Source organism: Ornithodoros turicata, chromosome 3 (assembly GCF_037126465.1).
Source record: "Ornithodoros turicata isolate Travis chromosome 3, ASM3712646v1, whole genome shotgun sequence".
Classification (NCBI taxonomy): domain Eukaryota; kingdom Metazoa; phylum Arthropoda; class Arachnida; order Ixodida; family Argasidae; genus Ornithodoros; species Ornithodoros turicata.
In genome coordinates, this window is record NC_088203.1 from 65,465,995 (window position 1) to 65,482,189 (window position 16,195).

The following is a 16,195-nucleotide window of genomic DNA, read 5'->3' on the forward strand; positions in this document are numbered from 1 at the left end:
TCTGTCCGAGCTCACAGCAGTGTACTAGTTAATCCACAACACAAAGGCAATGTGTCACGACACAACTGCACTACCAATAAGCAGAACCACATTTACTTTTCAAACCACGACCAATCAAACAGGCACCGTTCTGCGTACGCTCCTTCTCCACTTCTCATGTTTCTGACTTGTTTAATTTTTACTGCTCACGTGTAAAGGGGAAATCTTGGGCTCTTATTTGATCACATATTCGTCCTGTAGAGCTACATAACAGGCCTACTCCGTTCCTGTTTCATTCGTCCGCGTGGCACCTCGTCTCTGAAGAGTAGACGCCGCACCGCGTGCGTAGGGCGCTAGCCGCGGCGCTCACAAGGACAACTGCGCTTTAACATGTTAAAAAGATGCTGAAAGTATACTTACTATACGTCGTCGTCTGACTGCTAGGTGAAAATTTCTGAAATCCATGATATAGGCACGTGATGATGATACCAATGTGTCTTCGTTCGGGGATAGAGAGGAGCTCTTATGCTGACTTCTTTTATGTCCGAACCGTTTTGTTGCAAACCGGTTACCGCTATTATTTTTTACGGTTCTGCTCCGGTTCGGGTTCAACAGTGTCATGAAAATTTCGGTTCGGGTTCGGTTTCGGTTCCGGCAAAAATAACGGTTCGGGTTCTGGTTCGGTTCGACACCCTGGTTATATGATCCATCTTTTCGCTGTCAAGTCGATTGTGGTACCTGATTGGGAATTGTTTACACAACATAGGGCAAGGTTTTTGATACAAATACTTGCAACAAAACTGTTTGGTGGGGTAACAGCCACTCACATGTTTCCATGCAAATCACTTTGATAGTATAAGGAGTAGTTAAATATGGAAGCTGAGTCACAGTAAATATGGTGCTTCATGTACCATCATTGATTTTTGTGTGCATGGTACATCCTCATGCTTTGGGTGGGTCAAAACCATATTGACATCTATACCATTTGCATTAGAAGTGGAATTAAGCCTGTTTTGTTTGGAATAAAATTCTGCAAGAAAAAGCGTTATTCATTCTGGCTTCAATCCCACTTCTGTATGCAATACGTAGAGCAGTGACTGAACTTCATGAACTTCCCATGAGGAATGGGCTCGGCGACCAGCAGCAGCAACATGTTGCCTCACTTGTAAAGGGTACCTCATTCCCATTTCAGCCTTCCTTGCCACATGGGCCTCCTTTGCACACAAATGTACTGAAGTGTACTGCATTCTTCATTGATCTGGCAGCACGAACAAGCGAAACACAACTCAAAACACAAAAGCAAAACACAAAAGCAAAACAGTTAAAATACCTTGTGCATTACAGAATGCAGAAGTAGAGCATTGCAGAATGGCATTATAGCAGGGGAGTGGGTATTACACTTTACACAATAGGAAAATAGAAAAACAAATGAGAGGAGAAGAGAGGCAAACAAGTGAACAGGCTGACAACCGCTCTTATGGCTACTGTGACAAGGCCTTAAGTTTAAATGCAGGTCTGTGTGATATGTGTAGGAGACTACTTAAAGAGTCTTCTTACTTAGTCTTCTTCTTACCACTTAGAGGAGCAATCTACTTGTCTCGTCCAGTCGACTTTTATCGCCTTCATGTAAACGTGGCTACTGTTGCTAGCTGAGCTGTCGCAACAACAATGAGAAATACCCTACCTTGTTTCCCTCGAATGGCCAATGAATTGGCCTCGTGGACATAGAGATTGTCGGTTGAAACCAGGTGTTTCTCACATGACGTTCGAGAGTTTTCTGGAGATGGCAGATAAAAAGTATGGTGCGTGTTGCTGGACTGTTCATCTGTAGGCTTGACGTATCGAAGCAACGACATCGTCGCTGGTCCTGTCGCTACAGATTGTCATTACTTGTGACTTACGTGCCCACCAGTTTCTGAACTCTTTCATGAACTTGCTCTGGGACCACTGAATGCTGGTGGCTTTGTGGTATACAGTGACAGCCCAGGAATTTGCTAATCCCTTTGTCCTCTCGTCATGTGTTGAGTGCATGACAGTGCTGAGCCCCATTCTGGGAAGCTTCCTTTTCGGGTCAAAACAGGGAAGGAGGTCCACAGTCTTCTGACGCGGCCTTTGTGCTATCCTCAGGAAATGAGGAACTGTCCTGAAAACGTGAAGTTAAGTACACACGAATATGTCTCGAAATGACAGACTTCTTGATTTGCAAAAGTTAATATATCCCAAACACTAATACACTTACAATAGCAACTAAGGGAAATGTGATCAGTAATGTGTCATTTTTTTCCTCTCTTCCTCTTTGTTGGTTTTTGTGCATATAGTTGAGTCGTTGTGTAATACAGTGAAAGCTCGTTGATTCACACCACATTAATTCGAATGTATGGATAATTTGAACAAGTCACCATGGTCCCACCATGCTCCCATATACATCAATGTATGAGGTAGCCCGTTAATTCATACTCAAATTGGCTTCGCTATGAATAATTCAAACTGCGCGCCTGCAACCATTCGCTGCCGCTGTCAGTTTTCCAAGGTTTGTACTGCGTGCCACAATCGAAAGACTTGTTTTCCTCGGCTTTTCCCAGCTGCCGTCGCTTGGCCGAGCGCCAGGCTAGTAGGCCCTCTCCTGCTTTCTCCCCAATCAGCAGGCGCAACCAAATTCCATCTCTCCTCTCCCCTTCTTTCGGTTTTGGGGAGGCTGTCCTTGTCTTTTTCGACATCTTGCCTGTGTTGCTGTCATCGTTTCATGTGTGCAATGTCGGCTACTAGTTCACGAGGGCTGTACCGGTCGAAGACAATCAAGGGGAAGCTAGAAATCCTTCGTGAATTCGACGCTGGCGTCCTGAAGAAGAATGAGATTGCGAAGAAGTTCGAAGTACTGAAGAGCACGCTATCGACATTCATCAGGAACCTCAAGCAGATTGAAGATGCCCATGAAGTGAACACTTTCGCATCCGACAGATAGAGGCTTCGGGCTCCAAAGCACCCGGATGTGGAGGCCGCCGCTCTGGATCAAAGAAATGCAAATTCAAAATGTACACCTCAGGGGACCCATCATTATGGCCAAGACAGCGGACTTCACCGCCTATGAGGGGTGGTTCCCCCGGTTTCGAGAGCGATACGATCTCATATTTCGAAGTGTGTGCGGTGAACGTTAGGCCGTCAGCTAGGAGACCTGTGTGGAGTGGAGGAACGGCGACCTGCAAAACTATTTGAGCAGCTATTCGCCATGTGACATTTTCAACGCTCTTTTTTACAAACTTTTGCCAGAGAAGACAATAACCTACAAAGGGGACAACTGTGCTGGAGAGAAAAGAAGCTGAGAGCGAGTGACTGTGTTGGTGGCAGCAAACATGGCTGGCAGAGAAAAGTTTCCAGTTTTCAGTATTGGAAATTCACTGAAGCCACAGTTTTGACTGTTCCTCATGCACTTGCGGCCGCGTGTGTCTGTTTCTTTGTCTTTTGTTAGTTCAGACTTTTTTAAATTCACACTTTTTTCGTGTCCCCGTGGGATTCGAATTAACGAGCTTTTACTGTAAATGTTGCTGAGTTTGGGAATTTGTTATCCATTCTTGTTTGACCGTGTTTGACTGCTGTCCTGTGCGTGCGGGTCAGTGTGTTCGCCACAGTGTTTTACGGAAAACTACGATTGCGTTAACGTTGAGCCCACTGCAACGTGATATCCGTTCAGCCAAATGCACAACTTGAGCCTTCCTGCATACTCCTCAAATGTCATGACAGAAAACAAAGAAATAATGATATGAAAAATAACGACAGCAGCAGATGTAATGGGCCGAAATCGGAAAGCACAGACAAATGTACGAAGCTGACGATTGTGTTGTGTAATTTTCTACATAGCGCTTCATTGTGCTTGGGCTATAATGGTGTATTATGTTTTTTTACTTAGAATAAAAACTGCAACACAACACATTTAGTATAATTTTATTATATCTTCGAGATCAGTTTAGGTTGTGGACGCGGCGCTCCAACATCCGATGCAGCATGAAACAGAGGGGGCCTAAGCCTCGCGACGGCGGTATAGCCCATTTAAATTCATGGGCTCGGATTTTCGGCTGCTTGTGGCTCGTTGAATATTGATAGTAAAACATTAAGGACGAGCTCAAACAAAACTTTTGACAGAACTATGGCACGGTGCCAATCTTCATTGTGATTGTTATTATTTACACCTTTCAATAACGTTTTGAAATGTGTCCGTATGCTCGTACAACCATTTATGTTGTGAACAGTCTACAAATGCAGTCTGATCGCTGAATGATAATTACTCGCTTTAGATTTCAGAAAAAAGAAAAAGCACCACTGCGCTTAGCTTGCTGTTTTTTCTGTGCCAAGTTTATTAAACTGCTATCGTCAAGGGGCTTCCATTGGTAACACATGACACTTCATGGTAACACAAGCTTTGCTGCTGTGCTCAGGGGTTGCAATTCACAACCCTATGCACATAGACAAACATGTCATGGTCACCTGTAGTATTAGCAAAGCCTGGTGGGCTACACTGAGAATATTGATTGTGACCAACGAAAGATGACTAAAGTTAGCTACATGCTTCACTGACCAGCGCGAGGTCATCGTTGTTGCTGTTTGTCGACAAAGTTGTGTGCCAAGTGTGTATCGCCACTTGTGATGTGTCCGAATCAGCTTTTGTCACTAAATTCAGAACCCAAAGAACATTTCGCTGAGAATTTTGCAATATTTTAGTGAAATGAAATTTTCGCTAGAAGCAAAGGTCTGACTTGAGCATGAGACAATTGTCTCATGTTCAACTGATGCCGCTTGCATCGATCCTGTCGTATGAATGTGTGTATGAGTGAGAAAAATGTAAGAGTGAAAGGGGAATGAGTGAGAGAGTGGTTGGTTTGCCCTACAGGTGACGCACCCTTGGAAGTCGATGGGGAGGTGTGTTAGCTTAGCTCAATTGGTAGAGCCCTGAACCGGTAATGCAGAAGATGTGGGTTTGAGTCCTACAGCTGGCTAACCTTTCATCGTCTGACTTGAGGTTTTCCGTGTGTCTTCACTGTGCTCATCTCACGAGCTATGTTTCTCACATGATATATGTTTAAGGATTTGGTCACAGTACTGCAGTGCAGCTGTGCATATTTGAAAAATGCAACAAGGCACAAGGATGGACTACACAAAGACAGCATTCACCATTGGCTTAGCATAGCTATAGCAGCCACTGTTTCGTGTTTGTAGGAGCCTCGCAGACATAGACTCAGATGGACGGCTGACATGTGAAGAATTTGTGTTAGCCATGCACTTGGTGGACTGTGTGAGAGCCGGTGATACATTGCCTGTCACACTGCCTCTAGATCTGACGCCACCATCGTACAGAAGACAGCGCAGTGATAGTGTGCAGTCAACAGGTAAGGCATTTCATCTGCTCCGTACTGTTTTGAAGAAATGGTGAGTTGACTAATATGCAGTCAAGCATTTTAACAGAAAAATTTATTTTAACCAAGCATTGCAATACATATATATTCAAATAAGTCTCTAGTAATCATTCACATGTGAAAAGAACGTTATGCATAAACCAACACTGTTGCTGTTGCAGAACAAACACAAGTAAACTGCATACTGACTGGAGTTGCAACACATATAGGTCAAACCAAAACATATGGAAAAATGCCAACATCTATATCTCACTGGTAGCACACTAACAACATTAGGACTGTTACAGGCATTTTATATGGTGTGTAGGAATTCCCGTTCTCTTTCTGACAATTTTATCGAGGCCATGCTCTCGCATTCCTCACCTCTCTCTGCCATCAAGAAAGCTTCCCAAATTCCTCTGTTCCTGACTTCCCGAAACTTGCCTTTAATCAAAGTGTTGTCATAGGAAACAGAAAAAGGGAATTCCTCTGAGATGTATGAAATGCATGTAATAGCCCTAATAAAATCATTATCGGTGCACTACCCATGCGTGTTCATTTGTCCTCTTCTTTTGGGCACTACATAGTCTGCAGTATGTACCAACAAGCCCAGTCAGATGTTTTAAACATTTATACCTGCAGAATGCATTCATGGTGACAAACGCTGCACGCTATGACTTGGTAGTCTCGTAACGATATTTCTTGAACTAACACAGCAGTCATTTTTAACACCCTGTTTTCTTTGTATAAAACTGCTAAGTAGGACAGTAAGATGCACCATAAGAATGAATTCACCCCATAGAGTCATAATTATCGCAAAAGCGCAAAATTACATCAAAAAGCGACCGTGCGCAACGGCGGTGGAGAGCAGTACCAGCCTGTGATCTGCCTGAGACCTCATGCTGATGCTGCCACGCTCGCTCATTGGTTCAGAGAAATGTTGTCTGCTACTCGACTGTTTGGGGTTCGGAAAAAGTAGTGCCCCTGGCTCGTTCATTATTCGGCCCATTCTCTGGGAGAACTGGCAAAATTGGACGACAAAGAGACAGGGCGCTGACCCCTACTGACCAGCGAACCTGAACGAGTTGCCCCTGTAACATCATCGGTGACGTGGCATAATACTTCTCCTCCTCAATATACCCGGAGGGGCGAGTTAAGGGGGGGACGCGTGGCGCCATGGTTATGTGACATACCTGCCAGCTATTCATCCGGGAGACTCCTGGATTTAGACAGTTTTGTACGATTGTACGGCCGGGAGCAAATCTCCTGGAAAATGCAATTTCACCCTCTCTTTCACAAGTGTTTCCTTTTTCTCTGGCGACTCCTGTCCTGAGGCAACTCCCTGCGTACTTCACTACTGGTTCGCTGGATTTCTCCTTTTTTCTCGCCTCACAGGCGTAAATGTCAATCCAATACTAGCCCGATTGCTATCGACTGCCGCTCTTCGGAGAGTTCTAGTGGTTCTAGTTGTAGCACTTCTAGCAAGTTTCTGGGCATTTGCTCCATGTTTCTGCACAACGAGGCTGCCTTTTCAGTGTTTTTGCCCTGCATATTGCAAATCACGGATCCGTGTCTCCACGTCTGTCTGAAGCAATACACAATTGAATTAGGATGTGTGATCACGTCCAGGAAAGGGCATCATGTGTTGCGCACAGTTTACAACTGCGACATCAGCATTTTGCGTGGGGGGCGGACCGACATTGTTACACACATGATGTCGAGGGAGCACAAGAACGATTTTAAATGCAGAGACAAACAGTACTAGCTAGGTGAGTTTTTCTGGAAGCAAGAGAAGGACTACGATATTATCCGCGCGGGCCCTTCTCCTCTGTGTTCTAAACTTCCGATGTTACAAAATGGTACACGTATGCTCGAACTAAGTTGAATGCATGGGAAACTGCGCACAAGCGCTCATAATAAGCACGCTGAACGGTTTTGAAAACTTTTTGCTGTCGCTATTCACAGCACTGACGACACAGATGTAAAACTTTAACTGATGGTTCTGGCGTCTATATGCAAACTGCTTTTTAATGACTTGTTAACTAACTTATTCAACAAATACTATGTTTAGGCTCTTCTTGGGAAGTCCAGATGGGCCCTTCAAGGTCAGCCACATTACTGAGGCAGTGTTGAACGAGTGGTGTTGAATGTGAGGGCAGTTCAGCGTCACGATGAAAATAGGGGCATAGTTTTGTGTCGTCACGTTCTTTTGAGAAAGTGTCATGGCTTTTGTCATAGCCAGGCACCCAGATTAATTTCTTGGGGAGGATAAAGTCTGTTGCTGCAACACTTGTGCCTGACGAGTCTGCTGGGATCAAGTGCATTCCCGCTACATGTGCAAAGAAAGGCCTCCTAACATCAACTCTCTCCTATATAAAATAGCAAGTCCATATGCCAGTAGCGTATCCCCCTAAACACACACACACACACTTTTGAAATCTCCCTAATTCGGATGTTCCCAAGCTGGCAGGTATGGTGTGTGTTTTTTTTTTTTTTTTTCTGGGAAACAAATTGCACACATCAGAACCTTTCGTGCTATTCGGTAAATGATGCACACACTTTCATCGGACGTCTTAATCTGATAATTTTTTTAATGACCCTCTGTACTCCTTCCGCACGTTCTTCCAATGTAGCTGTAGCCACCAACACAGCGTCAATGTAATGTTCAACTTTCTTTATGCCTCATAAAAGTTTATGCATAAGCTTTGTGAAAACAGCTATCGCTGTTTTAAAGGAGTACAGAGGGCCATCCAAAAAAAATTCAGATTAAGACATCTGATGAAAGTTTGTGTGTCATTACACCAAATAGCACGAAAGGTTTTGATGTGTGCAATTTGTTTCCCAGAAAAAACTCACATAAACATAGCTTCGCGCCTTCACCCTTAACTCGCCACTCCAGCTATAACGAGGATGAGGGGGTATGATGGCACGTCACCGATGACGGCATAAGGAGAACTCGTTCTGGTTTGCCGGTCAGTGGGGGTCAGTGCCTTGTCCCTTTGCCGCCGTAAACCTGTTTTGCCAGTTTTTTCGGAGAATTGGGGATAGAAGGAGTGGGCGAAGCATTACCGAGCAAGGAGAAAGGCTTTATCAGAACCCCGAACAGCCGAGTAGCAGACGGCAGCGGAGTAGCAGACAACATTTCTCTAGGCCAATCGGCGAGCGTTCTCCTTATAGCGTCAGCGCGAGGTTCCAGGCAGATCACAGGCTGGTACTGCTCTTCACCACCGTTGCGCACGGTCGCTTTTTGCGGCGTATTTTAAATTCAATTTCTGCGATAATTATAACTCTGTGGTGTAAATTACTTCGCATGGTGCACCTTACTGGCCTACTTAACAGTTTTATAGGAAGAAAACTGGCCAAAAGAAGTTTCCTCGTTGGAAGACTTGGACAGCGGAATCTGCCGATACCCCATCGTCAAATCCAACTTAGAGGAAACCCATTTTTTTTACTAGCGTTGGTAATCTTTTTTTTCTTTATTTTTTTTTTTTTTTTGCATCTCGCTTTCAATTGTCTGCTGTAGAGTGTATGGTATTGGGTACTCCTTGCATGTACTGGTGTGTCAGAAGACATGACATTCCAAGAGATTAGTATGTTCTGGTAGATCCGAGTATATGTCACCAAACACTTCTACTAATGCTTTCAACTCTCTTTGCTTCCGATCAAGTGACTCAGCAAATACTGTGTAAGTGGTTAAATTTGCGGGCTCAATCATTCGCGAATTTGTGAGGAGTCAGGATGAGGCAATTATTCGCGGACCCTTAAATTCGCTGTACCGCGGTGCGTCGACCGTTAATCAGTCATCCTATAGGGACCCTCCACCTTGAACTTCTAGGAAGAAGTTAACGAAAGGTATCACAACTGGGTAATAACCTGTTGCATTTGTCTTCCTTTTGAGCCCTTCTGGCTGAGAAGGCGGCACTTAGGGTGCCCTTACTCGGCCAGTATCTGGGTCATTGCCGAATTTCCCTGTCTCCCGTCATTTTTGTCACCGCATAGATCAGTTTTCGATTGACACTCGATAGTGATGCGGTAGCTTGTTTAAATGCCGACTTGCGTGGCAGCGTGCTAAAACCCATACACGCTCGCTGGATGATCGAGGCTTACAAGGAACTGGAATCGCGGAACTCCGACACCCTCGCCGGGTCCGTGAAGGCTGGACTACCGTCTTCACTCGCAGCGGAGAAGAACTGGACTTTTTTTGAAGCAATGCAGTGAAATAACGTAAAAAACCACTTACATATGTTGCCTCAGCGTCCTGGGTCAAATTTCGTACGTAGTTCGTTCGCGTATTTTTCTGTCATTGGGTCGAATATTTCGCGGAACTTTAAATTCGCGAAAAAAGAGAACTCGCGAATTTCGCGAAAATTACTACTTATACAGTATATATACAGTATCACATCTCTGTGCGATTGTTGTGGTGTAAGACCAATTTGTTGGTCTCTTAGGACTCTCCGCCCTTGTTCTGCTGACAGCACCAAACCCGTATGTAGGCTGTCATCCCTTTGCAAGTAACCCTTCAGCATATTTATGTGAAACACACGGTTGTGCTCACCTACACTGATCTCATAATCCCACTCATTTCTATAGATGGGTAGAAATCCAGCGGTAGAGATGTAGGAAGGGAGTTGCCTCAGGACAGAAGCCGCCGATATTTCGAACAGAGACTGTTCTTCTTCTGGGCAGAAGAAGAACAGTCTCTGTTCGAAATATCGGCGGCTTCTGTCCTGAGGCAACTCCCTTCCCACTCATTTCGATGTTTGACAACTGTAAATTGCCCTTTGAACTGCATCACCAGTTTGTTATGATGAGATGTGAGTAACAAAACATGACCCAATTGTCCTACCTTCTACTGTCGAGGTCTAGCCTTCTAATTATATACTTTTGCTTTTCGCTCTCCATTACTCCTTGTGATCCACTCTGTTGAGCCACACAGCTTTGCAAATCATTTGTTTGTGTTTTGTTTCTTGAACACCCAGGAGTTGAAATAAACTGTCCTAGCAGTGTGGAGGAAGGTAACGTTCCTTTTGTTCTGGTTGGATAAAACCAGATAGCAGACGTCCTATGTTATGTCTCGGGTTTATTAGGTTTTGCCTTGACTCGGCACGGGTTTGCGGCTCTGTACTTTAGAACCCCAACAAAGGCTATGGACACACAGTTCCAAGGCTGCCCAGCAGTCACCAGCCCATGGTGCTCATACGATTTGACTGCAAGGTGATGTCAATGTGTATACAAGATGGCTGATGGAACTCCTGGAATGTCAGTCCACCACTTGGAAAAGCTCAAAAGCAGCTACTATCCAACTTGGTGTTATAAGATGATGATCTTCCTAAAGACGAAGGGTCTCTGGTCAACAATTGAAGGTGAACCTCCAGTCGATACTGATGGTCGACATCAGTGGGACAAGAATGAGATGGAAGCTATAAACGTGATGTGCAGGCACTGTCGAGTGCACAGACCAGCTATGTCATCAGCCACACGTGCACAAAGGGAACCTGGAAAAAGCTTGTAGACTCCAATAGAGGTAGAATCCTCGAAAAAAAAAAAAAAAAAAAAGCCTCAAGTCTATGAGTGAACAGCTGCGAAACTTGGGTGAGACGTTGGAAGATGCTGAGATAGGTGCTATCGCTATTCAGGGACTACCAAAAACATACTACGGTGTAGCACGAGGATTTGATGTATGCGCCATGACTGACATTATGCATGAGAAAGTGATATACATGTATGCGCTCTTACAAGAGGAACAACACCAGAAGGATTCTGTTGAAGAAGTGGCATGGTGAGTTAAAGTGCAGTCAAAAATCTACCCGTCGGAAGGAAAGACATAAATGCTATAACTAAGGCCCTTCTTATTCTGCTGCAGCAAACCATGAATTTTGCATTTTTCTGCGGTAAAGGCAGATTGCCCTAGTTCAGACAGAAAATACTCTCTATTAGCTCTTAGTGTGGAGGAACATGGTTACAACTCCAAAAACTTTTGCGACTTAGCATAACAAGGTACATTGTATTCTCTTCTGAGAGGGAGTGATGTTTGTCACTGACTATCAGATCGTATTTGCTAAGTGACCTCTCTGCATCTATAGAGTTTACTGGCACACAGAGGTACTTGACAGCTATGGACACCAAAGCAGGGGTCAGCATTTCCATTCCACTCCAGAATCCCAATTCCGTGAAATGATACACACGAAATGGTACACAGATGGGGCCACATCACGGTCACAGACTTTACGCCACCAGGTGGCCTTATCTGGTTGGCACATCCAGAGCCGTATATTAAAAGGGAGTCTGGCCATTGGGAGGAGTCACAAAAAGAGGCTCGACTTGTCAATGGCAGTTTCGCTCCACTGATTGGTTTGCTCTTTATCAAGGGGGTCGCCATGACACCATACTGCCACCCAAAATGGCGACGAAAACAAACAGTGAAGCGGGGATTTCGTGACAAAAAATTTTCACGCACTACTCTGATTTTACGCTGCAAATGTACATCCTCATATACGTTTCTTGGAAATCAGTTTCAACTGATGCTCATCCATCGATATCTAACCGAAAAAAATACGTTTTGTCGCCGGTGTCAGGCCTAGTGGACACGGCGATCACAACGAAATCATAACAAAAACGGCGCTGTGCTGTACAATCTTATATTTAATTGCTGGATTTCATGGATATAAACATTCTTGCCTCTTATATTCCAACTATTCATGTAGATTTGATTAAAAATCACACCGACAACAGAGTGTGTCCCAGCAGGTGGTTCTGCCGGCAGCGGTACAACGACGGAAGCAGACGACAATTCCCGACGTGCCTTACGCTCCCTAAGTGGCGCTCATCAAATTGGCACCAAAAATCCACCAATTTTGCAGATTGCGAGAGGTATCCATTTCAATCCCATCCAATCCATTTGCCACACAAAATGGCGCTGCTCATGTTGGATAGGGGGGCAAATAGTGAGGATAGGCTGATTGATAGCGCCCCATATTTCAAGACTTCATTGGTCGGAAAGCTGAAAAAGTGGGTGGAGCTTCAGGTATAGGCATGACCCATTAATGGCCAGACTTCCTTTTAATACACGGCTCTGGGCACATCTACGCTGTAACGCAAGCCGATCCGGCGCGAACACAGTCCGTTCATCCCACGCATAAACTGAGTTAAGCATGCGGTTTCTGCCAAATTCTGTGCAAACCCTCATATTCTGTGGCAGACGCACAATTCTGCGATTTTTTGCAGAATCACAGAAAACTAAGGGCCTTAGCCATTCTGTGGAAAGCCCGGTCACATTCCGCGGAAATACTGCAATTGTCCGTCTGAGATCTGTGGAAAATCACCATTGCCTTGACAGCAGAGCAGAGTTTTCAGCTTCATGAGCACAAAGCAAGAGAGACCAAGGCAGACAGCCAAGCTAGTCAAGTTGTTGACGGAGTCGTACAAAGACGAAAAACCTCTTTCGAATGAATTCGCATTCGGAGCTGTGGAAAACAACTGCTGGCTAATTCCAGCGAATTTCGAACAAGCGAGGAACCTGACCATCTCCAATTTTTTTTGAAAAAATATATTCTTCAGGGGACGAGAAATGATGAAAAATGCGCCTATATTTAAGCCCCAATCTTCAGCCATTTTCGAGGGAGAAGGGGAGAAAGAAACTGGTCGAAATGTGACCCAGTCGTTTTGAGCTACTTTGAGGGCTTCTCAATTGAGAAGTATGCGGTTCTAAGAGCCACAATATTTTTCATCTGCTCACTGATATATGGACAACACGCTGTCGTCTTCCTAGCCATTTGTAGCTGAAACTTTTTTCGTAAAAAAATGGCAAAGTCGCAAGAAAACGCGGAAACCCGTGTTTTTCGGAGCCTTTTTGTACTGACGCCGTTTATTGGAGAATAATGAAACCTACACCATTCGTTTCGTCATTGCATGCCCTATCTGGTGATACCATTTTCACTGTTCTAGAGTTAATCTGCTAGAAGCAGATCCCACAGGCAATATCGCGATTTAGCTGTGTTTCGGCCGGCGCTAGCAAAAAATGGCCACCAAAAAGTTGCCGCGATATTTTTATATGTGGCTTAGAAACCCTTTCCTAACACACAGAAAAAAAGATTGAGATTCGTATTTGATTTTCGATGACGCTACGATTTTTTAAAGTGACTGTGTGCACGCGTGCTGCGCACTGCTCCTGGGCGGTACTCTCCCGCAGCTGGTCGGCGTTACGGTCGCCAAGGGCCAACGCGATTCAGAGAAATCACGTTAAAAGCGCGATTATGGCTCATGTCGCTGACACCATCTATACAACCCGGTACATGATTAAGAAGTCACAGAAGTTGGTCGCGGAAAAAGATGTGTGGGCATTGCCTGATCCGTACCAGTGCAGTGCTCTGAAGCAAGATTATTTGGCTGCAGCAACAAGCTTTTATACGGTGGATGAGCTGGACTGCACGTTCAGAGCCCAGGATCAAGAGACGTCGTGCACATTAAAGAAGTAGGCCAGAAACTCACAAAAGCTAAGAGGTACATGACTTGTTCAGTCCGCGAAGCCTACAGAAAATTTAGGAACAAGTATCCAGACATAACGCTTAGCCTGAGCAAATTTTACTCCATCCGCCCCAAGTGGGTTAGTATTAACCCATGCAGAGAGGAATGCATATCCACGTACTGTGCAAGCTTTGAGCTCAACGCAAAGGATCATGAGCATGTGCATCTGTGATGGAAGCTGTGAAGAATGTCTTTCTGGGAATTGCGAACAGTGTCCAGGTACAGAAGCACTTACGGAAGAAAGTCTGGCCATCCAAGATGACCAAGAAATTGATTTCGCAATATGGGACGAAAGAGGCCTGCTGAGGAGGACATTACCTGCGCGCAGCTTCATTGAAGTAATTAGAAAGTGGGTGCTCCTATATCAGCCATGACCACATCAGGAAGGTCCAGAAAGAAGCGGTCCGAAAGGAGAAGTGTTCTGTAAAGCCAGGACACGTTGTATTTCATTTCGACTTCTCAGAGAATTGGACAGTTATCCTGCCCAAGGAAGTTCAGAGCTACCACTGGCACAAAACTCAAGTTTCAATATTCACATGTGTGGCTACTACGTCAACTTCAACTCGCTGTTGTGCTGTTGTGTCCAACGACACCCGGCACGACAGCGCAGCAGCATTGCTTTCTCTTCTCAAGATCGAAGAACATATGGAGGACCACGAACCCTTCATGGAAGCGCTGTATACATCTCTGATGGGGCCAGTGCGCATTTCAAAAACAGATTTCAGCACTATGAGCTCGGACGCAACACAACTGTAAAGAGGTGGCTTTTCTCAGCTCCAGGTCATGGAAAGAACGCCTGTGACGGAGTCGGAGGTGTTGTCAAACATGCTGCAACAATTTTCAACTTGCGCTCTCCAGCAACGGAAGCAATACGAAACTCGTGTAAGTTCACTACCGCCGTGTCAACACATGTCAAAAATGTGACTTTATTGCAACTTCCTTCGGAAGATGTGAAAACCTTCAGGCAACAAAAAGATGAGTGGAAGAATGTACGGCCAGTGCTCGGCCTTCGTTCTCATTACGTGTGGGAAAAGGAAAGTGAGGCTCCCAACAGTGCAAAGTTGAAGAAGACTCAAGCAGATATCCCACCTTTGTTCTCATCCTGTGTTTTCCAGAGTTATAGAAATTAAAAGTGCGTTGCTCTGAGCCATAATCGCGTTTTTAACGTGATTTCTCTGAATCGCGTTGGCCCTTGGCGACCGTAACGCTGACCAGCTGCGGGAGAGTACCGCCTAGGGGCAGCGCGCGTGCACACTGTCACTTTAAAAAATCGTAGCGTCATCGAAAATCAAATATGAATCTCAATCTTCTTTTCTGTGTGTTAGGAAAGGGTTTCTGCGTCACATATAAGAAAATCGCGGCAACTTTTTGGTGGCCATTTTTTGCTAGCGCCGGCGGAAATACAGCTAAATCGCGATACCGCCTGTGGGATTGTTACAATCTGCTTCTAGCAGGTTAACACTAGAAGAATGAAAATGGTATCAACACATAGGGCATGCAATGACGAAATGAATGGTGTAGGTTTCATTATTCTCAGTTAAACGGCGTCAGTACAAAAAGGCTAAGAAAAACGCCGTTTGTCGCGTTTTCTTGCGACTTTGCCATTTTTTTACGAAAAAAGTTTCAGTTACAAATGGGTAGGAAGAAGACAGCGTGTTGTCCATGGTAGCAGTGAGCAGGTGAAACATATTGTTGGTGGCATCGTGGTTAGGATGATCGCTTTCCACGCCGAGACTAGGTGGTGACACGGGTTCGAATCCTGTCACCGGCTGTGCTGTCTGAGGTTTTCCCTGGGTTTTCCGAAGATTTTCCAGACGAATGTCGGCACAGTTCCCCCTGAAGTCGGCCCAGGATGCATACTAACCCCCCTGTCCCCAACTCCTCCCTGCTGTCCTCTCTCCATTTGTCCACGTCTGTACGCCGCTCATAGCATCACAGTTGCTTCGCGGCGCTAACACAGAATAATAAAAAAAGAAACATATTGTGGCTCTTAGAACCGCATACTTCTCAATTGAGAAGCCCTCAAAGTAGCTCGAAATGACTGGGTCACATCTCGACCAGTTTCTTTCTCCCCCTCTTCCTCGAAAATGGCTGAAGATTGGGGCTTAAATATAGGCGCATTTTTCATCATGTCCCGTCCCCTGAAGAATATATTTTTTCAAAAATTGGAGATGGTCAGGTTCCTCACTTGTTCGAAATTCGCTGAAATTAGCCTGCTATCACTGTGGAGAGTGGTCAGTCGATTCTGGAGCAACCAGTCATATGACAGGGTGCGAGGACATCCTCAGGGATTTCCATGAAGAATGTGA

The 16,195-nt window shown here is 45.0% G+C and overlaps 1 protein-coding gene across 11 annotated transcripts in view; it reads left to right on the plus strand.

The window, feature by feature from the left end:
- The window catches only part of LOC135388552 (intersectin-1-like), a 337,751-nt gene that overhangs the window by 68,210 nt on the left and 253,346 nt on the right, over positions 1–16,195 (plus strand). For all 11 annotated transcript variants that reach the window (XM_064618160.1, XM_064618162.1, XM_064618161.1 and 8 more), the window contains one exon: positions 5,188–5,357. In XM_064618160.1, coding sequence (XP_064474230.1) covers positions 5,188–5,357 — 170 coding nt within the window. The remainder of the gene's footprint in view (positions 1–5,187; positions 5,358–16,195) is intronic.